The 27,320-nt window shown below is 44.1% G+C and overlaps 1 protein-coding gene across 2 annotated transcripts in view; it reads right to left on the reverse strand.

Moving 5' to 3' along the window:
- The window catches only part of LOC126239006 (protein deltex), a 56,597-nt gene extending 33,412 nt beyond the window's left edge, over window positions 1–23,185 (reverse strand). For both annotated transcript variants that reach the window (XM_049947828.1, XM_049947827.1), the window contains exons 1-3: window positions 22,770–23,185; window positions 18,780–18,928; window positions 7,859–8,033 (exon numbers count right to left, since the gene is read on the reverse strand). In XM_049947828.1, the coding sequence (XP_049803785.1) occupies window positions 7,859–8,033; window positions 18,780–18,928; window positions 22,770–22,968 (523 nt within the window). In that variant the 5' untranslated portion in view covers window positions 22,969–23,185. The remainder of the gene's footprint in view (window positions 1–7,858; window positions 8,034–18,779; window positions 18,929–22,769) is intronic.
- Between the last annotated feature and the right edge of the window lie 4,135 nt (window positions 23,186–27,320).

Consider the following 27,320-nt stretch of genomic DNA (forward strand, 5'->3'; position numbering starts at 1 on the left):
CAGCAGGTAAATATTGCAAACAGTGATATAAACGATCATTCGAATCCACACACCCACCACACTCTATTGTGTTTGAAAGATGTTGAATAGTTGTGTTGATCCACTGTGACATCCAGAATGACAAGATTACCCAGAGAAAGCCACAAAAACATTTCTCAGATCACAATGCTCCCTCCTCCAGCCTAGCCTCTTCCAAAGATTGTTGAAGAATGTTTGCTCTGTATGATGGAGCGTAAAACATGATTCATCTGAAAAGGCAACCTGTTGCCACCAGTGGACATCCAGTTGCAGTTGCGGTATTGGCATGCAAATTCCAGCCTTCGTGCTGATGAAAAGCAGTCAGCATGGGTACATGGTAGCCCCTTGGTTAATATAAATGGTAAGTTGCTCTGCATTTGCACATATATCCCACATACACATCTCTGCTGCCATTGTTCACCTGTGATTAAAGGCCCGTGGTGCACCACAGTTGCCTCAGTACTGGTTTCGGATAGCGCCATGCACCGCACATTTTTAACCACAGCAGCATGCAAAAAGTTTACAAAATTAAGCATTTGGGAACTGCTTTCATCCTCGACCAGAAAGCCAATGATCATGCCCTTTTGGACATCGAATAAATCACTCTGTTTCTGACAATGACTGCACTGTGTTCTGCATACCCCAACACTGCTAGTGCTGCTGCCTGCCAACTGCGAGTGGTCACTGCACATTGAGTCTAACATAGGTGGTGATCATAATATTGTGACTGGACCATGTAATATCAACGTATGTACTCTACAAGTCACCATCATATGAAATGTGGTGACCTGGAAAAAAAGTGTGCCAAAATCATTCCTCCTCCTGCTCTTAAGATTATTCCGATTAATCGATTTGCCCCCTGCCCTTCTTATGGCTAAACGTACATGGTCATTTCACCTTAAATTGTTCATGTTGCATTTAGTGACACTATGGTTTAACTTCTCAATGGATTCACTGCTATTTTAATCATTCAAAGAACATCTGCTTCTACGTAGGTTTGGAATTATGTATGTGACTCATATAACAAGTTAAACTGTGTGCCCGAGTCAGACAAATACCCAGATACTCTACTCTTACACGTGATATTTTCCAATGATCCCCCAAAACACACTTCACATAATGTGGCTTACTATCAGTGCGTAATCTCTAGAGAGAAGAAAAGTTGCAAGCATTATGACCACGTTAATCAAAACATGTCTGTACCATCACTAATGTTACAAGAGTTCAATTGTGTATTAAGAAATGAATGAAGAAGAGTGGAAGACACAGCATCATTCAATGTGTTATCTAATGTAACAAACTGTTTATATATTAAGTGATCATTTGTGAACAATTATGTTGTCTTCCAAAGAATGAATGTATCTATAGCTAATTAATCAGCGTGATAAATGATGTATACAGTCTATAGCAGTGGCAACTAAGTATGAGGACTGGAGGTGGTGTGCGGATATCCAGCTGCAGTTGTGGTATTGGTGTGCAAATTCCAGCCTCGCCACTTCCCCTCGTTCATGTTTTTTGTAGATTGGGTAAAGAAGAGCACAGACTTCCATATCCACAGCAATGATTCTGGAAAGCTTTACACTGGCTTTGTGGCTACCTTTGAACCTCTTCTCCTGATCACCAGGACAGCAAACAGCCTTAGCTACTTCAGACCGCAATACAAACTTTTGAATGCTATCACAGACACACAAACCACACTCCAATGCCACAACACTGGAGGTGGTGATGGACTAGCAGTCTCTATTCCTTTGCTGGAATTCTCCAGAATAAGTTCATTTTGCCAAATAACTTTCCAAATGTAAGTTACACAAAATATCCAGAGTGGTGAATTTGAGTTCAGTTCAACAATTGTGCCAACTCACTGAGTTACCTGAGAAGAAATACAGATAAAAAAAATGAGAAGTAGAGGAGGAAGAGAGAGAGAATTTTTTTTCCATGGTGCAAAAAAAACTGGCATCATTTATGCACCCATGTCAGAACTGTAGAACACAAAGACAAAGAGGAGTTATAAAAAACTACACATTAATCCCAATCGACGGAAGACAAAGACAGCTAAAAACAGGGATGTGGAGAAAGATCTATAAAATATGCTATAGAGAAACAGAGGTCAAAAATTAAAAATTAAATGACTTCAGCCATATTGATAGAAAGTAAAATGCGGTCAACAGCCCGTGTGTAATTCCCTAAAATAGCCGATAAATCAGACAGCAAACACAAACGGGAACGTAAACAGTTAAAAAAAAGGGGCACTCCGTCAGGAAATGGCAGGCAATTAAAAGTCGAGCGCAATGTGGAGAAAGGGGTGGGGGAGCACCACTTAAAAAATGGCAATCGCTAAAAAGGCAGTGCCCAATACACAACCTAGTTAAAATGACCACCTCACAGCAGAAGGGCCGAGGGGAGGTCATCCAAGCCGCTGGGGGAGGCTTAATGACCCAAGGCTTATTCCCATGAAGGGAGGATCAGAGGCAATGCCAAAGTAACACCACCTCCTGACAGACGGCAACACAGTGATCATCGGAGGGAATGTAAGAACTAGTGGGCTGAGGTACGAGGACTGCAGCCTTGGTAGCAGCCTCAGTTCCTGTCAAACAGACATGACCAGGAACCCACATAAACATCAAAGTGGCTCCATCAAGAGTGAGCAAGTGACTGTTTTCCTGGACCGGTTGCACTAAGGGATGGATGGTGTCCAGCACACCGAGGCTTTGAAAGGCGCTGAGAGAGTCTGAGCAGAAGACACAATTGAAAAGCCTGTGTCGCCGGATGTGCTCAGTGGCCTGATACAGGGCAAAGAGCTCTGCTGTAAATACTGAGCAGTGTGCCAGAAGCCGATACTGAAAAATGTCAGTGCCAATGACAAAGGCACGGCCAACACCACGGTCAGTCTGAGAGCAATCAGTGAACACAAAGGTACTATCGTGAAGTTCCAAGTGAAGGTCGTGAAACTGAAGGTGATAGAGTGAGGCTGCAGTAATGTCCTTAGGAAGAGAATGAAGTCCAAGGTGAAGACGGGCCACCACACGAAGGTGGTGAAGGGTTCACACCCGGCGAGAAAGTTGCAGGAAGTGTGAAATTAATCTGTTGGAGCAAGAGGCAAAAGCAAACTCCAGGAGGTAACAGAGAAAACGGACATGCCCTATACTGGTGATCAAAGGAGTCATCAAGGAAGGAGGTATAGGATGGATGGCCACACATGGCAGACAAACAGCATGCATATCTGCTGAGGTGAAAGTCACGGCAGTAGGACAGTAGTGGTTTGGCAGCTTCTGCATACAAACTCTCAAGCAGGCTAGTGTAAAAGGCGTCAGTGGCCAACGGATGCCACAATGGTGGATAGCATTCAGACGGTGTAAGAGGGACAGACGTACAGATGCATCAACAAAGCACCCATAATCTAGTTCTGAACGACAAGGGACCAGTACAAATGGAGAAGGGTGGTTCGATCTGCACCCCAAGAAGTACCATTGAGGACGCATTGGACATTGAGGGACCGGATACAGTTGGCTGCCAGGTAAGACATGTGGGAGGCTTAGGAGAGTTTCCTATCGAGCATGAGCCCAGGAATTTCGTAGTTTCAATGAAAGGAAGAACAACAGGCCCAAGGTGTAAAGATGGTGGGAGAAACCAATTGTACCGCCAGAACTTGGTACACATGGTTTTGCTGATGGAGAAGCGAAACACACTGTCGATGCTCCACGAGTAAAGACGATCGAGACATTGCTGAAGACACCGCTCAATGAGACAGGTCTGTGGAGAACTTAAATGGATGGCAAAATTGTAAACAAAAAGGGAGCTGGAGATGCTCGGCAGGAGACAGGTCATTATAGGGTTAATGGCAACAGCAAAGAGGATGATGCTCAGGACGGACACCCGAGGCGCACCTTTTTCCTAGATAAAGATGCCGACAAGGAAGAACCCAAATGCACCTTGAAAACTTGGGTCTTTTAAAGATTCCTGATGGAAATGGGGCAGGCAGCCACAGAAGTCCCAAGTGTAAAAAGTACGGATGATACCAGTCTCCAGCAGGTGTCGTAGGCTTCCTCTAAAGCGAAAAATACAGCCACACTCTGGGATTTCTGCAGAAAACCATCCATGACATGGGTGGACAAAGTGACGAGATGGTCAACTGCAGAACGACGCGTTCAAAATCCACACTGTGCAGTGGTTAGTAAATTGTGAGACTTGAGTCACCAGACCAGCTGGGCATGAATCATACGTTCCATAACATTGCAAACACAGCTGGTGACAGAAATGGGGCGGTAGTTACAAGGAAGGTGTTTGTCTTTACTGGACTCAGGTATGGGTATGACAGTGAATTCACGCGAGTGTCTGGGAAACGTGCCCTCTGCCCAGGTACGGTTGTATGTATTAAGCAGAAAGTGCAAGAGAAAGGTGCTGCAACATCCGAATGTGAACAGCGTCTGGCCCTGGGACTGAGGATCGAGTTGAAGTGAGAGCCTGATCTAACTCCCTCATGGTAAAGGCAGCATTGCAACACGATTCTGAGAAGAGAAGGGTATCGTCCAAGCCTCCTCCACTCGTTTCAGATGGAGGAAGGCAGGGGCTTAGTGGAAAGAGCTGGATATCTCCAAAAAATGGCGGTCCAAGGTTTTGGAGATAGCAATAGCGTCCACGATGGCTTCGTCTACTACTGTCAGGCCAGAAATTGAGGAATGGATCTTGGCTCCAGAGAGATGTCAGAGGTTGGCCCACACGACAGAAAAGGTAGTGGAACTGCTAAAAGAACTAGTGAATGAAATCCAGCTAGCTTTTTTGCTTTCCTGAAGAATACGATGACACTATGTGCACATCAGTTTATAACAAATGCATTTTTCCATTGTGGGGCGATGGTTAAAAACACGGAGAGCACATCTCCGCAAATGAATCATGTCACGGCATGCCTCAGTTCACCAATGGACTAGGACAAGGTGTGGTACAGAGGAAGTGCGAGGAATGGGACATTCTGCAGCAGTAAGGATAATGGTTGTTAGATATTCCATCTGGGCATCACAACTTGTGAAATCTTGTTTGTCGAAGGTCACCAGGAGGAGTAAAGTCTCCAGTCAGCCTTAGTAATCTGCCATTTGGATGGGTACACAGGTGGGGTAGGAGTCAACAAACAGATAGCACATAGGAAATGGTTGCTTGAGTACGTGTCAAAAAGAATGGACCACTAGAGACAATGGGCAAGCTGGGCAGTGCAGGATATTAGGTCCAGATGGGAATAGGTGTGCGAGGAGTCTGAAAGGAATGTGGATGCTCCTGTGTTAAAGCAGAAGAGGTTAAGTTGATTACAAAGGTCAGCCAAGAAGGCTCCTCTCAGACAGGTTCCGGGAGAACCCCAAAGGGGATGGTGCACATTAAAGTCACCGAGCAGCAGAAATGGGTGAGGTAACTGCCCAATAAACTACAGGAAGTTTGTCCTGGTGACATCAAATGACGAACAGATGTAAACAGTACAAAGGAAAAAGGTCAAGTGAGCAAGGAAAAGGCAAACTGCAACAGCTTGAAGATGGGTAGACTATGAATGCCATCCCCATGAGACGGAATGCCGACCTCAGGGGAAGATCAAAACTGACCGGGGAGAAATGTGAAAGCTCAAAGCAGTCCTGAGGATACAATGTTGTTTCCCAAAGGCAAAGTACAAGTGGACACTGCAATTCTAAAAGCAGATGTAGATCCTTGTAGTTGGACCATAGGCCATGAACGTTCCATTGGAGGAGAGTCACGATGAGAAAAAATGAAGGGGTGTCACCTCAGCGGCTGGCGAGTGACAGCCTGTGAAGACTCACTGCTACAGGGCACAGAGGCAGGAGGATCCTGCTCCATGAGGTCCACAGAAGCATCGGTTGCCTTCTGATGTCGGCCCGTGGAGTCCAACACAGCAAAATGGTAGTTGGTGCGCACCAGCGACACGAAGCCAGCCTGGTGAGGGAATCACGTGGCGACGTAGTCGAAGACGATCTTCGAGTCATTCGAATGAGAAGACCTTTCGCTTTAGTTGGACTTCTTTGAGTCTTTCCGGTTAGCAGTGGAAGACTCAGCTGTTGGTTGGCCGGAGGGACATTGGATGTCTTCATGGGAGTACTCCTCCTTTCCTTTCTGGCCTGCTGGTTCTGTAGCTGGTGATTTTGCCCCACGAGGCAAGAATTTGATAGCTTGTTGCACAGCTGGACAAGGGGACAGTGATGCTTCCATGATGCTGGGTGATTTCACAACCTCAGAGCTGAATTTGAGGTCACATGTCTGCATGGCCATTCCTTCGTGGAGCTAGAAGTAAGAAGAATGGTATGATAAGGGCCAGACAGTAGAACGCAGGGTTCGCTACTAGCCGATAACTTGCGAGTGACTGGGTAAGGTACTTTTTCCTTTACCTGGATCTCCTGGAGAGCCCGCTTATCAAGATACATGGGACAATCTTGAGGGGAGGTGGCATGGTAGCCATAGCAGTTAATACAGAGGGGAGAAAGAGGCCGACAATCGCCCTCGTGCGCATCCCTACCACAGGTTACATATTTGGCCAGGAGTCGACAAGACATTCAAGTATAGTTGAAGTGGTGGTACTGGTAGCAGTGCGTCAGGTTTGGACTGTGATAACTCATAGCCTGCTCTGATCTTGAAGTACCACTGTATCAAAGGTGATAAAAAAAGTGTGTGTGGGCACTAAGGAGGCATCTACCTTTTTCATCAACTGATGGGTGGCAATGAAACCCTGATCAGAGAGGTAAATTTGGATTTCAGCCTCAGTCAGACTGTCAAGCAGCCTAGTGTAAATAACACCATGGGAAGAGTTCAGAGTTCTATGAGCCGCGACACGAATAGGATAACTGTGGAGAAGCAAAGTGGCAAGCAGTTGTTGTGTTTGAGAATCAGAAGTAGTCTTCAGAAGCAAACTGCCATTCCACAAATGTTAGCAGAATTTCACAGAGACGGTAACTGCATCAACACCTTTCTGTATCATAAACGGATTTACTGTGGTGAAAGACTGACCGTCCACTACGTGAAAAGATGAGGAAGCGTGGTGCAGCTCGGAGGGTCTTTCAATCGAAAGCTTCATTCCATTTATGTTTGGTAGATGTGGACTGCAAAGACGATGATTTGCTCATTGCGAGGAAATATCCCATGATTGCCAGTGTCTCTGATAGCACAAATTGGAGGCCCCCTTCACAAGGAGACGCACCCGCCTTAGGTGATTGTTCACACCACAGGTCACACCTCCTGAACACCTGACAGAGGAACAAACTGTCAATCTGGAAAGATAGTAGCTCAGGCAATCACCCCTCCCTGTACCTGGCCTGCACCAAGGGGTATGTGCAAACCGCACCTGTCAACCTGGGGCTGGGAATTATGCATTACCCAGTCACTTGTCATGCGACAGATGCATAGGCTGGATTCAGGAGCAGACAGGGATGAAGAAGAAAAAAAGAGGAGCCTCAAACACTGAAGCAAAGGAAGGATAGGAGAAGGTGAACTAAGAAAGGAAAAAGGAATGAAAAAGAGTGGTGAGACGGTTCTTATGTCAGCTACAAACAATATGGAACATTCCACAAAAAAAAAAAAAAAAACAGACATGTTTCCCAAGGGAGGGGAAAAGGATAGCAAGGGGATAGTAGACATGCAGCATGGAATGGAAAAGATGCTGCAAAGGCTGAGACCCTGTGGCAGCCAAGCAAAGACCCCCCCCAAAGAGCGGCACGTCCCCAGCGCGCGCATGTGTGTGTGTGTGTGTGGGGGGGGGGGGATGGGAGAGAGGGAGATGGAGAGAGAGGGTGGGGGGGGGGGAGAACACCACATATTTTCTCCTATGTAACTATATTTACTGAACAGGAAATATTACCTGCCACACTACCAATCTCTTCTGGCTGTACTTTCACCAATGGATAAGGAGCTTGTTGAACTCTTCTGATATTGCGCACATAACCAGTGTTATTCCGTACTTGGGTGAGGTTACAAAAGTTAATAATGTAGGGAAAACCACCATGGGTCTTGCTTATGTCAGTCGTCTGGTCTCCCTGAAAAATTAGAAACATTTAGAATCAAACATGGTAGCATACAAATAAATCTGTTTGTCAAGATGAACACATATAACACCAATATCCAGTATACAATAACCTGATTAAACAACACAGAGATATGTGGATTTTAAACAAGTCACCACATAGTCAGTTTTTTTCTTATAACTTGTAAATATGCTGCACATGTGTCCAGCAATACAATATTGCTACCTATAAATTAGTCTACAAAACAAATTGTAAGAAGTATTCATATGTGGAGGGAGGGAGGGAGGGAGGGAGGGAGGGAGGGAGGGAGAGAGAGAGAGAGAGAGAGAGAGAGAGATTGACTGCTTATACCTATAACAAATATTCATACAAAAAAAGATAAAAATGTATTATTGCTAGTAACCCAGCATCACACAAGATGTCATTAAAGACAATGGCTATGTAAAAACCATAAATGAAACGATAACAAGATGGGAGTAGCACCCCATAACTGACCTTACCAGTACAAGCAATGACAGTATTATGAAAAGGATAGATTGCTACTCACCATACAGTAGAAATGTTAAGTTGCAAATAGGCATAATAAAGATACTGTCAAACAACTTGTCTGTCTTTGTTGTGCTTATCTGTAACTCAATATTTCTGCTATAAGGTGAGTAGCAATCTATCCTTTTCATAATATGACATCATTCCATCTTGGATTTTCCATTGTCTGATCTTATCAATACACAAACGTTTTTCGAAATTGTTTTCGGTTGGATATGTTTATGGTATCTATGTCAACAAGTAATACATATTACAAGTATTTTTATATTACTAAATGAATAAGAGCAGATGGCTACAAACCACATAGAGAAGCCATTAAGGAGCAGACAGGCACATTTAATAAGTTACCAGATCAACTCATTCACAAAATGTAAAACACACACACACACACACACACACACACACACACACACACACAAATCATACATATACAGCTCATACATTGTCACTGTTGTCTCTGAGCACTGAAATGCAACTGAGGTGAGTAGCGATTTCAGCTCGGGTGGATGGTGGGGGTACAGAAGAGATGTGTGGCATGAAGGAGGAGGGGCAGCATGGTAGGGGTGGGTGAAGATGGTGTACTAAGCCTGTGGAAATGTGCAGCGACATGACGGAGAGAGGATGGTGTGCTGCATAGAACAGCACTAGGTTGTTGTGGAGAAAAAAGGGAGAGAAGGACACACAGCTATGCAGATGTGCTGGAGAGATTACAGATGTCTGGGAGATGCAGGAGTAGGAGGATGGTAGGGGTCGGAGGCAGATGGAGGACAGGGACTTGTGAAGGTTAAGGCCAGTGGAGATTATGGGAGCAAAGGATATACTGTAGGGAGAGTTCCCATGTGAGCAACTCAGAAAAGCTGGTGGTGATGGGAAGATTCTGGATGGCACAGACTGTGAAGTACATTGAGTTGTGCTGCATGCTCAACAATTGTGTGGTTCAGCTGTCTCTTTGGCACCTGAAAACAAATGTAGTGTGACCAACAGCACACAGGCAACACCATGGTATGCCAAACTACTCATGGACAACCTAGATGAATCCTTCCTGGTCACCAAGAATCCCACAACCCTCACCTGCTTCAGAAATTCTGATGACATCTTCATGATCCACATTTCTTCAGAACCTCAACACCTCATTCGCTTACCTGGTTGTCCTTAGCCCAATAACCCACCTACGTTGATGTCAATCACCACCTCACAGAAACCTACCAGCCACAAACAATACCTCCATTTTGACAGCTGCAATCCATTTCACACAAAGAAAGCCCATCCATACAGCCAAGCCCCCATGGTTGTCCCATCTGGAGTGACGAGCAGTCCCTCCCCAGATATGCCGAGGGTCTTGCTGAAGCCTTTGTAAATTTAAATTATAATCCCTACCTTGCTCAGAAAACCTATCTGTACCTTGTCTTCCCCATCATCCGCGTATCTACTGATCTGTCACAAAGGAGTAATTCCTTCATGCCTCAGTGCCATGCAGCAATAAAGCATTACAATATTCTCCACTATGGTTTCCTATCTCTTGTTGCCCCTACCTCCCACAGAGGTATTCTGCTATCCACCCAATCTACACAACATTCTTGTTCATATCTATTCCACCCTTGCCCCATGACTCATATCCCTGGAAAAGACTTTGATGAAGAACTTGTCCCCCACATCCTCCCACTACCACCTAATCCATTCCTGCCACAGGCATTTCCTAACCCATCAAAGACAGGGCCAAAAGTGAAAGTAGCCATGTGGTCCATCACCTTCGCTGCAAGTACTGTACAGCAATCTATGAGGACATAACCATTAACAATTTGTCAATACACATGAACGGCTACTGCCAAAATGTGGCTGGATAATCCAGCTGGTGAGAATGCAGTGCAAAACAGTGTGCTTTGACTTCAGCAACTATTTTGCAGCCTGGGCCACCTGAATTCTTTCAACCAACTCCGGTTTCTCTGAACTGTATGGGTAGGAACATTCCCTGCAAAATACCCTTTATTCCCATAACATCCCTTGTCTCTTTACTACCTCTCCTTCACGTGCCTTAATCCCCTTCCTGTTCCCACTCCTGCCCGACACACACCTTGCATGCTTCCAGGGGTTCAGGATAGCACCTTTCCCTACTGTGCTTCTCTCCTCTGGTGTTCCCCACCCACCACAGCCTCCCAGTACTGCACCTAACAGCCCAGCATCCTGTTCCTGCCACATCCGTGTACAGTCCCACAGGCAGCACTACAGTATCTTATTCCACCTCTACCATGCTATCCCTCTCGGTATAGTGATTCACTACTCACTTTAGTCAGTCCTCAGCATCCCAAAATCAAAATGTGTGTGTTTATATATAGGGAAACATTCCACGTGTGAAAAATACACTCCTGGAAATTGAAATAAGAACACCGTGAATTCATTGTCCCAGGAAGGGGAAACTTTATTGACACATTCCTGGGGTCAGATACATCACATGATCACACTGACAGAACCACAGGCACATAGACACAGACAACAGAGCATGCACAATGTCGGCACTAGTACAGTGTATATCCACCTTTCGCAGCAATGCAGGCTGCTATTCTCCCATGGAGACGATCGTAGAGATGCTGGATGTAGTCCTGTGGAATGGCTTGCCATGCCATTTCCACCTGGCGCCTCAGTTGGACCAGCGTTCGTGCTGGACGTGCAGACCGCGTGAGACGACGCTTCATCCAGTCCCAAACATGCTCAATGGGGGACAGATCCGGAGATCTTGCTGGCCAGGGTAGTTGACTTATACCTTCTAGAGCACGTTGGGTGGCACGGGATACATGCGGACGTGCATTGTCCTGTTGGAACAGCAAGTTCCCTTGCCGGTCTAGGAATGGTAGAACGATGGGTTCGATGACGGTTTGGATGTACCGTGCACTATTCAGTGTCCCCTCGACGATCACCAGTGGTGTACGGCCAGTGTAGGAGATCGCTCCCCACACCATGATGCCGGGTATTGGCCCTGTGTGCCTCGGTCGTATGCAGTCCTGATTGTGGCGCTCACCTGCACGGCGCCAAACACGCATACGACCATCATTGGCACCAAGGCAGAATCGACTCTCATTGCTGAAGATGACACGTCTCCATTCGTCCCTCCATTCACGCCTGTCGCGACACCACTGGAGGCGGGCTGCACGATGTTGGGGCGTGAGCGGAAGATGGCCTAATGGCGTGCGGGACCGTAGCCCAGCTTCATGGAGACGGTTGCGAATGGTCCTCGCCGATACCCCAGGAGCAACAGTGTCCCTAATTTGCTGGGAAGTGGCGGTGCGGTCCCCTACGGCACTGCGTAGGATCCTACGGTCTTGGCGTGCATCCGTGCGTCGCTGCGATCCGGTCCCAGGTCGACGGGCACGTGCACCTTCCGCCGACCACTGGCGACAACATCGATGTACTGTGGAGACCTCACGCCCCACGTGTTGAGCAATTCGGCGGTACGTCCACCCGGCCTCCCGCATGCCCACTATACGCCCTCGCTCAAAGTCCGTCAACTGCACATACGGTTCACGTCCACGCTGTCGCGGCATGCTACCAGTGTTAAAGACTGCGATGGAGCTCCGTATGCCACGGCAAACTGGCTGACACTGACAGCGGCAGTGCACAAATGCTGCGCAGCTAGCGCCATTCGATGGCCAACACCGCGGTTCCTGGTGTGTCCGCTGTGCCGTGCGTGTGATCATTGCTTGTACAGCCCTCTCGCAGTGTCCGGAGCAAGTATGATGGGTCTGACACACCGGTGTCAATGTGTTCTTTTTTCCATTTCCAGGAGTGTATATGTAAAAACAAAGATGATGTGACTTACCAAACGAAAGCGCTGGCCGGTCGATAGACACACAAACACACACACAAAATTCAAGCTTTCGCAACAAACTGTTGCCTCATCAGGAAAGACCCCTCTTTCCTGATGCAACAGTTTGTTGCGAAAGCTTGAATTTTGTGTGTGTGTTTGTGTGTCTATCGACCTGCCAGCGCTTTCGTTCGGTAAGTCACATCATCTTTGTTTTTATATATATATATATAAAAACAAAGATGATGCTTACCAAATGAAAGTGCTGGCAGGTCGACAGACACACGAACATACACAAACATACACACAAAATTCAAGCTTTCGCAACAAACTGTTGCCTCATCAGGAAAGAGGGAAGGAGAGGGAAAGACGAAAGGATGTGGGTTTTAAGGGAGACGGTAAGTAGTCATTCCAACCCCGGGAGCGGAAAGACTTACCTTAGGGGGAAAAAAGGACGGGTATACACTCGCACACACACACATATCCATCCACACATATACAGACACAAGCAGACATATTTAAAGACAAAGAGTTTGGGCAGAGATGTCAGTCGAGGCAGAAGTGCAGAGGCAAAGATGTTGTTGAATGACAGGTGAGGTATGAGTGGCGGCAACTTGAAATTAGCGGAGATTGAGGCCTGGTGGATAACGGGAAGAGAGGATATATTGAAGAGCAAGTTCCCATCTCCGGAGTTCGGATAGGTTGGTGTTAGTGGGAAGTATCCAGATAACCCGGACGGTGTAACACTGTGCCAAGATGTGCTGGCCGTGCACCAAGGCATGTTTAGCCACAGGGTGATCCTCATTACCAACAAACACTGTCTGCCTGTGTCCATTCATGCGAATGGACAGTTTGTTGCTGGTCATTCCCACATAGAATGCGTCACAGTGTAGGCAGGTAGTTGGTAGATCACGTGGGTGCTTTCACACGTGGCTCTGCCTTTGATCGTGTACACCTTCCGGGTTACAGGACTGGAGTAGGTGGTGGTGGGAGGGTGCATGGGACAGGTTTTACACCGGGGGTGGTTACAAGGGTAGGAGCCAGAGGGTAGGGAAGGTGGTTTGGGGATTTCATAGGGATGAACTAAGAGGTTACGAAGGTTAGGTGGACAGCGGAAAGACACTCTTGGTGGAGTGGGGAGGATTTCATGAAGGATGGATCTCATTTCAGGGCAGGATTTGAGGAAGTCGTATCCCTGCTGGAGAGCCACATTCAGAATCTGATCCAGTCCTGGAAAGTATCCTGTCACAAGTGGGGCACTTTTGTGGTTCTTCTGTGGGAGGTTCTGGGTTTGAGAGGATGAGGAAGTGGCTCTGGTTATTTGCTTCTGTACCAGGTCGGGAGGGTAGTTGCGGGATGCAAAAGCTGTTGTCAGGTTGTTGGTGTAATGCTTCAGGGATTCCGGACTGGAGCAGATTCGTTTGCCACGAAGACCTAGGCTGTAGGGAAGGGACCGTTTGATGTGGAATGGGTGGCAGCTGTCGTAATGGAGGTACTGTTGCTTGTTGGTGGGTTTGATGTGGACGGACGTGTGAAGCTGGCCATTGGACAGGTGGAGGTCAACATCAAGGAAAGTGGCATGGGATTTGGAGTAGGACCAGGTGAATCTGATGGAACCAAAGGAGTTGAGGTTGGAGAGGAAATTCTGGAGTTCTTCTTCACTGTGAGTCCAGATCATGAAGATGTCATCAATAAATCTGTACCAAACTTTGGGTTGGCAGGCCTGGGTAACCAAGAAGGCTTCCTCTAAGCGACCCATGAATAGGTTGGCATACGAAGAGGCCATCCTGGTACCCATGGCTGTTCCCTTTAATTGTTGGTATGTCTGGTCTTCAAAAGTGAAGAAGTTGTGGGTCAGGATGAAGCTGGCTAAGGTAATGAGGAAAGAGGTTTTAGGTAGGGTGGCAGGTGATCGGCGTGAAAGGAAGTGCTCCATCGCAGCGAGGCCCTGGACGTGCGGGATATTTGTGTACAAGGAAGTGGCATCAATGGTTACAAGGATGGTTTCTGGGGGTAACGGATTGGGTAAGGATTCCAGGCGTTCAAGAAAGTGGTTGGTGTCTTTGATGAAGGATGGGAGACTGCATGTAATGGGTTGAAGGTGTTGATCTACGTAGGCAGAGATACGTTCTGTGGGGGCTTGGTAACCAGCTACAATGGGGCGGCCGGGATGATTGGGTTCGTGAATTTTAGGAAGAAGGTAGAAGGTAGGGGTGCGGGGTGTCGGTAGGTTGATGGAGTCAGGTGAAAGGTTTTGTAGGGGGCCTATGGTTCTGAGGATTCCTTGAAGCTCCGCCTGGACATCAGGAATGGGATTACCTTGGCAAACTTTGTATGTGGTGTTGTCTGAAAGCTGACGCAGTCCCTCAGCCACATACTCCCGACGATCAAGTACCACGGTCGTGGAACCCTTGTCCGCCGGAAGAATGACGATGGACCGGTCAGCCTTCAGATCACGGATAGCCTGGGCTTCAGCAGTGGTGATGTTGGGAGTAGGATTAAGGTTTTTTAAGAAGGATTGAGAGGCAAGGCTGGAAGTCAGAAATTCCTGGAAGGTTTGGAGAGGGTGATTTTGAGGAAGAGGAGGTGGGTCCCGCTGTGACGGAGGACGGAACTGTTCCAGGCAGGGTCCAATTTGGATAGTGTCTTGGGGAGTTTGATCATTAGGGGTAGGATTAGGATCATTTTTCTTCGTGGCAAAGTGATACTTCCAGCAGAGAGTACGAGTGTAGGACAGTAAATCTTTGACGAGGGCTGTTTGGTTGAATCTGGGAGTGGGGCTGAAGGTGAGGCCTTTGGATAGGACAGAGGTTTCGGATTGGGAGAGAGGTTTGGAGGAAAGGTTAACTACTGAATTAGGGTGTTGTGGTTCCAGATTGAGTTGATTGGAATTTTGAGGTTTTGGAGGGAGTGGAGCTGGAAGTGGGAGATTGAGTAAATGGGAGAGACTGGGTTTGTGTGCAATGTATTAAAAGGAGTGGTGTTGTGGTGAAACATTACGAAAATGGGGCTAACACAGCATGCCACCCTCCACCTCAAAAAAATACCCAATCTCCTGGTTTCCCACCTCCGGAAAGGCAACTTACTCACCCTTCACAACCTTTCCAGCAAACCTCAACCTCCTCTCATTGTACACAAACCCAGTCTCTCCCATCTACTCAATCTCCCACTTCCAGCTCCACTCCCTCCAAAACCTCAAAATTCCAATCAACTCAATCTGGAACCACAACACCCTAATTCAGTAGTTAACCTTTCCTCCAAACCTCTCTCCCAATCCGAAACCTCTGTCCTATCCAAAGGCCTCACCTTCAGCCCCACTCCCAGATTCAACCAAACAGCCCTCGTCAAAGATTTACTGTCCTACACTCGTACTCTCTGCTGGAAGTATCACTTTGCCACGAAGAAAAATGATCCTAATCCTACCCCTAATGATCAAACTCCCCAAGACACTATCCAAATTGGACCCTGCCTGGAACAGTTCCGTCCTCCGTCACAGCGGGACCCACCTCCTCTTCCTCAAAATCACCCTCTCCAAACCTTCCAGGAATTTCTGACTTCCAGCCTTGCCTCTCAATCCTTCTTAAAAAACCTTAATCCTACTCCCAACATCACCACTGCTGAAGCCCAGGCTATCCGTGATCTGAAGGCTGACCGGTCCATCGTCATTCTTCCGGCGGACAAGGGTTCCACGACCGTGGTACTTGATCGTCGGGAGTATGTGGCTGAGGGACTGCGTCAGCTTTCAGACAACACCACATACAAAGTTTGCCAAGGTAATCCCATTCCTGATGTCCAGGCGGAGCTTCAAGGAATCCTCAGAACCATAGGCCCCCTACAAAACCTTTCACCTGACTCCATCAACCTACCGACACCCCGCACCCCTACCTTCTACCTTCTTCCTAAAATTCACGAACCCAATCATCCCGGCCGCCCCATTGTAGCTGGTTACCAAGCCCCCACAGAACGTATCTCTGCCTACGTAGATCAACACCTTCAACCCATTACATGCAGTCTCCCATCCTTCATCAAAGACACCAATCACTTTCTTGAACGCCTGGAATCCTTACCCAATCCGTTACCCCCAGAAACCATCCTTGTAACCATTGATGCCACTTCCTTATACACAAATATCCCGCACGTCCAGGGCCTCGCTGCGATGGAGCACTTCCTTTCACGCCGATCACCTGCCACCCTACCTAAAACCTCTTTCCTCATTACCTTAGCCAGCTTCATCCTGACCCACAAATTCTTCACTTTTGAAGACCAGACATACCAACAATTAAAGGGAACAGCCATGGGTACCAGGATGGCCCCTTCGTACGCCAACCTATTCATGGGTCGCTTAGAGGAAGCCTTCTTGGTTACCCAGGCCTGCCAACCCAAAGTTTGGTACAGATTTATTGATGACATCTTCATGATCTGGACTCACAGTGAAGAACAACTCCAGAATTTCCTCTCCAACCTCAACTCCTTTGGTTCCATCAGATTCACCTGGTCCTACTCCAAATCCCATGCCACTTTCCTTGATGTTGACCTCCACCTGTCCAATGGCCAGCTTCACACGTCCATCCACATCAAACCCATCAACAAGCAACAGTACCTTCATTACGACAGCTGCCTCCCATTCCACATCAAACGGTCCCTTCCCTACAGCCTAGGTCTTCGTGGCAAACGAATCTGCTCCAGTCCGGAATCCCTGAAGCATTACACCAACAACCTGACAACAGCTTTTGCATCCCGCAACTACCCTCCCGACCTGGTACAGAAGCAAATAACCAGAGCCACTTCCTCATCCTCTCAAACCCAGAACCTCCCACAGAAGAACCACAAAAGTGCCCCACTTGTGACAGGATACTTTCCAGGACTGGATCAGATTCTGAATGTGGCTCTCCAGCAGGGATACGACTTCCTCAAATCCTGCCCTGAAATGAGATCCATCCTTCATGAAATCCTCCCCACTCCACCAAGAGTGTCTTTCCGCTGTCCACCTAACCTTCGTAACCTCTTAGTTCATCCCTATGAAATCCCCAACCACCTTCCCTACCCTCTGGCTCCTACCCTCGTAACCGCCCCCGGTGTAAAACCTGTCCCATGCACCCTCCCACCACCACCTACTCCAGTCCTGTAACCCGGAAGGTGTACACGATCAAAGGCAGAGCCACGTGTGAAAGCACCCACGTGATCTACCAACTGACCTGCCTACACTGTGACGCATTCTATGTGGGAATGACCAGCAACAAACTGTCCATTCGCATGAATGGACACAGGCAGACAGTGTTTGTTGGTAATGAGGATCACCCTGTGGCTAAACATGCCTTGGTGCACGGCCAGCACATCTTGGCACAGTGTTACACCGTCCGGGTTATCTGGATACTTCCCACTAACACCAACCTATCCGAACTCCGGAGATGGGAACTTGCTCTTCAATATATCCTCTCTTCCCGTTATCCACCAGGCCTCAATCTCCGCTAATTTCAAGTTGCCGCCACTCATACCTCACCTGTCATTCAACAACATCTTTGCCTCTGCACTTCTGCCTCGACTGACATCTCTGCCCAAACTCTTTGTCTTTAAATATGTCTGCTTGTGTCTGTATATGTGTGGATGGATATGTGTGTGTGTGCGAGTGTATACCCGTCCTTTTTTCCCCCTAAGGTAAGTCTTTCCGCTCCCAGGGTTGGAATGACTACTTACCGTCTCCCTTAAAACCCACATCCTTTCGTCTTTCCCTCTCCTTCCCTCTTTCCTGATGAGGCAACAGTTTGTTGCGAAAGCTTGAATTTTGTGTGTATGTTTGTGTATGTTTGTGTGTCTGTCGACCTGCCAGCACTTTTGATATATATATCAAGATGGGCTTTTTGGCCAAAAGTTCATGTGTTTATCAGTCTTTTTGTTGTGCCTGTTTGCGACTCAACATCACCACTAATGGTGAGGAGCACTCTATGCTTTTTATAATATTGTTGTTATTCCATCCAAGATTTTCCATTGTTTGAAGGTCTTACTCCAATAGCTTATCCAACAGCCTACTATTAAATGGACGTGTCTGCTGCTCAATTCCCCCTCTATGTGGTGAGTGGCAATCTACTCTTAACTTGTATTGTTACTCAGATTTTTCCCTATATGACACAACTATAATTGATATGAATCCAGCTAACTAACAGTAATGAACATTTGCTTAGTATCTGTTGATTAATTTACCAATTTATCCTAAAAAGAGGGCAACTACTGTCCACCAGGCATGAAAGATATTTCTTAACTTATGATTAATGGCACTGCCAATTTTTGATTAGCATTCTACTAAAATATGTCTTGTTACCCAGTGACATGTAACCAGCTAATACAATTGCATAGCTTGGTAACTCTCATACCTTCAAAAATATTCTAATCTAATACGAAAATAACTTCATATGTCTTACCCTTGCCCATGCTGTTTCTATAAGGCACTGGATATCCATATCGTAAGTATGCCAGTCTCCCGGGCTGTCACCAGCCCATTCCCACTTTGCTCCTTTTGCGGCAGGTGAATCCAGGGAATAACATTTCCTCCGAACATTGTGGGGAACACCTGTAAAGTAGATATCATTCTGTCAGAATAATTATAAATGAGAAAATATGAATCATAAAGTGAACAAGCATATACACAACGAGAGCTTTCATAGACTGAACTTGACTTGAAGTATGCCACTGGAATCACAAGTTACATGCTTTCATATCACAGTACGGAGAAATTTTACTGAAATTTTATACATAAAATACAATTTGGATCTCAATACTCCAGAATAGTGGCAACGACGCAAACAGTTAGCATTACCTTTAATTACAGATCTACAATGACAGCAAGCACTGCGCGAAACACTGAATACATCTAAGATCACAAAAATATGAGAATAAGGTTAAAAGAAACACAGGATACTGCAACGAATGTAATTAAAGTAGCCAGCCATTGGAAAAGAAAGCAATACATCATCATCTGGACAACAGTGTCATCAAAGTTGATCTCCATCTCACTTGCAGCTGTTTCTAACTTGAAGTAAACATTTACAGAACATGCAGGAACTGTATCAGTCAAAAGGGTTTGTTTTTCCCCTTAGACTTGATATCAATAGAAAGTCATGCAAAAATTGGATTGCGTCCAGATTTGTTAAATGAACACATGTGATCCTTAGTCCTCATACTTACCCCTGTCACACATTACTACCCTCATTGCTGTGCACCAACAAGTGTTCTCACTGGGTTGCAATTTTCTAAGTTGGGCCAAAATGAGGACCAGCTTAGTCATTATCTTGCCATATAACACAGAACTGCATCTTAGGTTCTTACTTAGCACATTTCTGCATAATACGGTTCACATCATTGTCACTGCCCCAGAGTGAAATTTGCAGCCTCCTACTAATACAAACTCCTCCACTACTGCAGTTGAGACTTCTTTAAAAAGAGAACACCTGTAAAGTGTTCCGACTATTACATTAGTGGCACTGTAATAATTTTAGTTTTTTTATATGGAGATGACACCCACATCATCTTTTACAGTTTGAAATCCTGGCTCAGTCTGCTTGGAACAGAAGCCTCTCCATCTTTTCCTATCCTTCCGACATTCTTCCCCTTTTACTCTGTTCCAATGTTGTTCTCTCTTCTTCATAAACTCCTTCACTCCAACGATCCATCTTTCAGTGTCCCTCTAGGTATTTGGTCTTCTACTCTCATTTTGTAGTCCTGTCTTTGGTATCTTGACCACTCCCATTCTTTTAACATGCCCATACCACCTTAATCTTGTCTTTTCTGTGGTTTCTTGCATGGTTTTCTCTTTCAAAATTTCACTCACCATTCCTTACTCTATCCATTCTTGTTAGTCCTGTCTTACTTCTTTAAAATTTAATCTCGCAAGCCTGTACCCTGCTCCCCGCCTTTTCTTCATGATTCATGTTTTTGAAGTACATATATGTAATATGCTCAGTACAACATTGTTTTTCATTTTATGGTACATTCCTGCTTCAGACCAGGAATCCACACAAAGTGTAAACAAACCAAATTTATAGAAAGGAAATGAAAACATAGGGTTTAACATTTTGTTGCGGATTAGCCATTACAGAAACACTACTTTGGATATACAAGTTTGATAAAGGAAATCACCCATATTCTCCTCACAGGAACAACTCTCAGAATCAACTGGTTTTACACACACCACAGGAAACCTTAACCTCATTGTTCCTCCTGAATGCATATCTACTGCTTCAACAGGGTTGACATCCTACTAGAAACAGAGAACCCCTACTTGTCACACAGACTTTGGTAGTATCTTCACCACATCAGTGATTTGTTTCTTCATTGCTTTGCAACTTGTCAGATGGGGAATTGCTATACAGAAAGGGTTTACTACCCAACATGTGTTTTGTCTCAATTAAGTAAATTGTTCCTTCTGATAACATCTGCCTTCTTGTGGAATGCTCCACTGTTCCACACTTCTTGGCAATATTACATTTTCTTACTTTTTCCATCCCTTGACATCTTCTTACCGATTTTTGGCCTTTTTTAATTTAAGAGGACCCCCATTTCTTGTTTTTGGATATATCATATCAAGACCTCATTAAGTTAAAAGTTAGAGCCGAAACCCATTAATGAAAGGCTCTAAAGCTGACCCTAAATCTTAACATTAGATTACAGAACCCCAAGCTGAATCCTTATTCACAATTCAGTTCAAATTCATTTTTATCATTAACAGAAAATATTATTCAGTAATAACTAATACTACTAAGTGAGAGTAATAACTGAATAATCAATACAGATGCCTCTGCATGATCCACAATACACAATATTCTTATTGCTCACTTTTTCTAAATAATTAGACTATGACAGAAGCGTCTGATCCCACGCGTCAGCTTTGACCCATGACGTAAGGGTGTTGTCGTGTGTGACGTCATGACGGCGCGGAGTTTGGTTTGGGTGTGGCTGTCTCCAGTTCTGTTTTATCTTATTTTATTTACTTTTCTGATCTGTTCGTTCTATCTCGTGATTTTTTTTAAAATCTAAAAACACTTATTACTTATTTTAATTATCTGTTTCCTCCAATTTCTGTTTTAGTTTATTATATTTATCTTTCTGATCTGTTCGTTCTATCCCGTGAGATTTTTTTTAAAAAAAGACAAAAAACACTAATCAGCTACTGAAGCATCTTTATCTTCTATGGGTTGCAGGGGTTACGACCCCTGGGGAGGTGGGTGGGTATTCATGCATGGCTGTCTTCACTTACACATTGTAGCTACGCAAGGCGTCTAAATTTGTTTATATTTAGTTTGCCCCCCACCCAAAACACCCCATTTCCCGTGCTTGTCCCGTTAGTGTCATTAGGCTCCTTGTGGAAAGTGTGTGTGTGTGTGTGTTTTTGTTTCTGCCATATTTGTGACGTCATGGGTCAAAGCAGACGGGCGGGATCGGACGCTTCCGTATTTCCGACCATTAATTGCTATTTTTGGCACTAGTTCATATTTTCTTGTTGGAGTTGCATATAAAATTCTTTAAGGCATTAAGACAAACTGTAAGTTGTGAAGCAGTTGCATCTCGGTTTAGGTGGCACCTCAGGTGTGTCTGGTATGGTTTAGTTTGGCCCTTGAATTGTATATTTGTGTCATTAGCAAACATTAAAGTTTCAAACAGTCCTTTAAAATAATTAAAGGATAATTATACAGGGGTTCAGGTAGCTTGTGGTAAATGAGGTGAATAGTCCCTGGCCCATTGCAAGCAATTTCTACAAGTTTTTCTTGGGAAAGAACTTTATCTGCCTACAGTGAGGATATGCGTAGTGCATCATTTTGGATCAGGTTTATGGGACCTGTTACACCAACATAGCGCCTCTCCTCTGTGTACACGCTGCACTGAGCAGAACTTACTTCCTCCATTCCCAAATAGTAAGAACCAAGAAAAATCTGTACGCCCTGCACTGCACTTAGTTCCTCCATTCCCAAATAGCAAGAACCAAGAAAAATCTGTACACCCTGCACTGAACAGAACTTACCTCCTCCATTCCCAAATGTGAGAATGAAGAAAAATCGACACACAAGCAAAATTAATTAGTCACCCACTGAATAAAACATTGAAAAAATTGAAATTGCAAGTTGATTATACATTTACTAGTGAAATGGTAAGGAAGTGTTAAGCCAAAAAAAGGAAGGAAACTTTCTGGACAAAATTGAAGAACGCTAGTTCTATACATTCCACGAAATGTATGAGAGTGTTTTTTTAGGATTATAGAACAATCATTAGAAAACAGTTGTTTCTCGATGAAAGACTGGGATACTTAACCAGCACACTGAGAATGAAGACTGGGGATCCAAAACGTGAAAGAAAAATGAAATATAGGCCGTCTGCAATAGCTATTTGTTGCAATTCATATAATTAATGTTATTCCTTACCTGCATCTTCGGAACACTGGGTTTTCGTTTTCAGATCTATGTAGTACTTCTCTAACGATGGGTCGGCGTCACTCAGGAAGACCCTTGTCAGTTTCTTGCAGTTAGCTCTTTCAAGATGCTGTGAAACCTCTGGGCTGTACGGTCGCCAACGTCCGTGTCTATTTTCCCATTCCCACACAACAACAGCGTGTCCCGACATGATTAATTAGAACACTAATAGGAATACAGCAACCCCACAGTACCAACATTTCGTTTATGAGCAGTCCTTATACTAGCCATGGCGCTATTTTTGTATACAACCAATTCTTGTTATAACTGTAACAATTAACAACAACGAAACAGAAACGTTAAATACCTATCACATATTCACACGACACTTATATCATACTTTCAAACAAGTGTCAATGCACCAAACATACAACAGTAGCTTCAAAGATTATAAATGGTAAACACAAAACAGAGATTATGATTGTGTGATCCACAAATTGGGGCATAGTACGAGCACCGTACCGTCCGGTTCGATTCCGTTTAGCGTGGAAAGACCTCCAAGAAATGAACACAATGTTGACTGTGACAAACAGAAATGGATATTATCATTGGCAAGTAAACTAATACTTCACCTACGACGTATATAGATACAAATACAGGGATTGAACAAAAAGATGCAAACACTGCGAGAAATGCATGCTTCAACATAAATGCAAGCCGAGCCTACATGTTGTGATGTTTTGTTTCAGCACGAGCGGCACCTGTGCAATGTCCTCAATACGTTGCAACTATCAGTCGTGGGCATAACAATGTTCTGTGCAGTTGTAATCGCATTATGTCGGAGCTAAGTACATTCGAATGTGAGAAAATTGCTGGTGCTCGTATGGTGGGTGCTTCTGACCCAAAATAGCCAAAGTGCTTGGTGTTTCAAGCGACACCATGTCGTAGATTTATACCGCATGCACAGTTGGTTGGTTGATTCGGGCGAAGGGACCAGTCAGCGAGGACATTGGCCCAATCAGATTAGGAAAGGATGGTGAAAGAAGTCGGCCGTGTCCTTTCACAGGAACCATTACGGCATTTAACTGTGAAGTGATTTAGGGGAATCATAGAAAACCTGGATCAGCATGGCTGGACGCGGTGTTGAAAGGCAGCCCTTCCGCATGCAGCGATAGCGGGAGAACATCATTCGCTAATTCACAATGCGGACGAAAGTATGTGTTGAATGACAGTTAAGGACGGTCGTTGAGGAGGATTGTGACGAAAAATAAGTCAACGGCAGCTGCTGTAGCTACTGTATAACTGAATATCATACTCCAATTCCAAATTCACTCATCAGTGATGCAATACCCAGAACCAGAAAATGTGATGCTGAAGCCATAAAACCTGATAGTTATACAACCAATTAATAACAAGAATCAACCATAATTATAAGTATCCAATATTGGACTAAAACGAATTAATAAATAAACACCAGTGGTAACAAGGGTAGAGGAATGAACAATACGAGAAACAGGAATAGAAGCAACCATAGCAACAGGAAGTCAAGAAGAAAAAGGAATCTGAGCTCTTTTAGTTAGTTCCTTGCAGTCATGGAGAAATGGAAGAATGTCACTCTATCAGACGACTTCTGTCTCACATTGTTTGCAACTTTTCGCAGAGATTACAGTAAAACAGGGTAAAAGAGAACAGTGGGATAACATGAGCCACTTGGACATTCACCGTGTTAAGTGCATGCTGTGGCTACACTGTTGGCCTAGCGGTACTGTCTATGTTATTAGGATGTGGTCAGAGAAGTGGTAGTTTATTTTGAAAGAAAAAGTTGTTGAATTTGCTAAAGGGGAGTATTAAATTACTGTTAAATATGCCTCAATGAATTTTCATTGGCCTGAATTGACCTTCATTATTGAGTCAGTTTTAATGCTTTCGTAACATAACCTCAAATAATGATGACACTCTTGAAAGTTCAATGCTGCCAACACAAGTAATGCAGCTTTCGGAAATTCTTTGAGGGAACAATGATGGGGTCTGATGAGATTAAGTTTTTGTTCCATAGACGTAAAAATTAGGTAATTCTTGTGGGTGTGGGACATGTCAGAAAGTATAACATAAAAAAAGTGGAACATTTTAATATAATACTCACTTTTCCGATCATGTGTCAGGATATTGTCAAGATATGCGAATACATTACAGTAAACTGGAACTACTAATATTTACAGAATTATTACACTCTCATAATGAAACATAGTTCTGCTCTTTAAATAAATTTATCATACACAAAATACCTAATTTTGACCGTTGTGACCCAGTACTCTCAAAACTGAAATCTAACAGACATTTTTACTTAAGCTGGTCTAACAGTCCCTGTCAAGATATTTATCAATAGAGTAGATGGAGTTGCCTACCAAAAAGTCTCTCAAGCTCTGTCTGAACTGTGCTTTATCTGAAACCAAGCTTTTAATAGTTGTTGGCAATTTACTGGAAAGGTGTGTTCCTGAATATTGGATCCCTTTTTGAACAAAAGTAAGTAATTTTAGGTCCTCATGTATACTGTTCTTATTTCTAGTACTGATAATATTTATTGAGCTATTGGTTGGAAATAGTGACATACTCTTTGCAACAAATTTCACTAAAGAATAAATATACTGAGAAGCAGTGGTTAGTATGCCCAGTTCCTTGAGCAGGTTTCTACAAGTCGTTCTTTAATTTACACTGCAAATGCATGTTGTTACACACTTTTGTTATCTAAACCTTTTGCTTGATTTGACAAGTTACCCCAGCATATGATCACATATAACATAATATAATGAAAGAAAGCAAAGTATGCACATTTTTTATATCTCTTACAAGTGTCATAATTCACGCTGCAAATACAGACTTGATTAGGCGCTTCAGCAATTCTGCGGTATGCCTTCCCAACTGAATTTATTATAAGCTGTTATCCCAGAAATTTAACATAGTTAACCTCTTCTGTCTGCATGTCTTCATATGTTATATGCATGCCAGAAAAGAATCTCTTACAGGTTCTGAACTGCATATAGCAGGTCTTTTCAAAATTTAATAACAGTGAATTACCTTTATACCATTTATTAATGTCAGTGAAAATTTGATTAGCAGCCATTTCTAAATCTGTACTTAACATGATATTTTTGCAGTATTTGTATCATCTTCAGAAAAACTTAGCTTCTCACAATATAACAGATGAGAGTTCATTAATGAACACAAAAAAACAATGGACCCAAGACGGAACCTCAAGGAACACCACATGTAATTAAATCCCAATTAAATGAAGACTCTTTGCTTACTCCACAGGTATTTCACAAGAACATCCTTTGTTTCCTGACAATTAGGTAAGACTTGAATCATTTTGCAACATTGCCAGTGAACTATAGTGTTCTAATTTACTTAATAGAATGCTGTCTTCATACAGCTGTACATGTAAATAGCTTTCCCTATATTGGAACCCTTAAGGAATCCAAACTGTGATTTGGTTAACATGTTATTAGCAGACAGATGCTTAACAAGACACTTGAACACACCCTTTCCAAATATTTTAGAAAGGGTTATGAAAATTGATCGATAGTTTGAGAGTATCTCTTTATCCCCCCCCCCCCCCCTTCTAAAGAAGCTTAAGTTCGGCAGATTTTAGCCAGTGTGGAAATGTTTCACTGATAAGAGACTTATTACACAAGTAACTTAGGATAGAATTAAAATGAGATGAACACCACTGAATTAACTTTGTTACTATTTTATCATAACCACTAGCACATTTTGATTTTAAAGGTTTTATGATGGATGTAACTTCTTTGGCAGGAGTGAACATCATTTCATTTCCATTTTACTGAAGTTATTTGTAAAGACTGTTCTCAGATATTCCATTGCACTGTTTACTGAACCCGATAATCCCAAGCTGTGAGTAACAGAAACGAAGTACTTGTTTAAGACATTTGCAATACTACATGCACTTGTTACCAATGTCTCATTTATTTTTGGAGATAACTGTTTGTCTTTCTTTTTGGCTCCACCTGTCTCTGCCTTCACCATATCCCACATAATTTTTCTTTTGTTGTCCAATGTAATTATCTTTTTCTCATAATAAAGCTGCTTAGATTTCTGGATTACTTGCTTAAGTACTTTGCAGTAGCCTTTGGAATGCATAAAATGTTAACATCAGTGCTGTTCCTAGACAGGAGATACAGTAACATTGGATATTGTCCTATGTTACCCTCTTTTTATTTCAGTGTCCTATGTTACCTCCCTTGTTATTTACAGGCACAGTTTCAACATATTGATAGTATCTTTTTTCTGTTTTAGGAGAATCATTATGCCTAGAAACAAAAAAAAGAAGACTGTGTCATGTAAATATCGCGATTTCAATCATAAACAACTACAGAAAGCGCTTGATGCATTGAAAAATGAATGCACACCTTTAAAAAGAGCTGCTGAATTATATTGGGTCACCAGATACACTTTAGACCATCATATATGTGCTGTAAAGACTGGAAAAGCATCAAGAGAGGTGGCGCAATGGCTAGTACAATGAACTCACATTCAGAGGGATGA

Source organism: Schistocerca nitens, chromosome 1 (genome assembly GCF_023898315.1).
Source record: "Schistocerca nitens isolate TAMUIC-IGC-003100 chromosome 1, iqSchNite1.1, whole genome shotgun sequence".
NCBI classification, from domain to species: Eukaryota; Metazoa; Arthropoda; class Insecta; order Orthoptera; family Acrididae; genus Schistocerca; species Schistocerca nitens.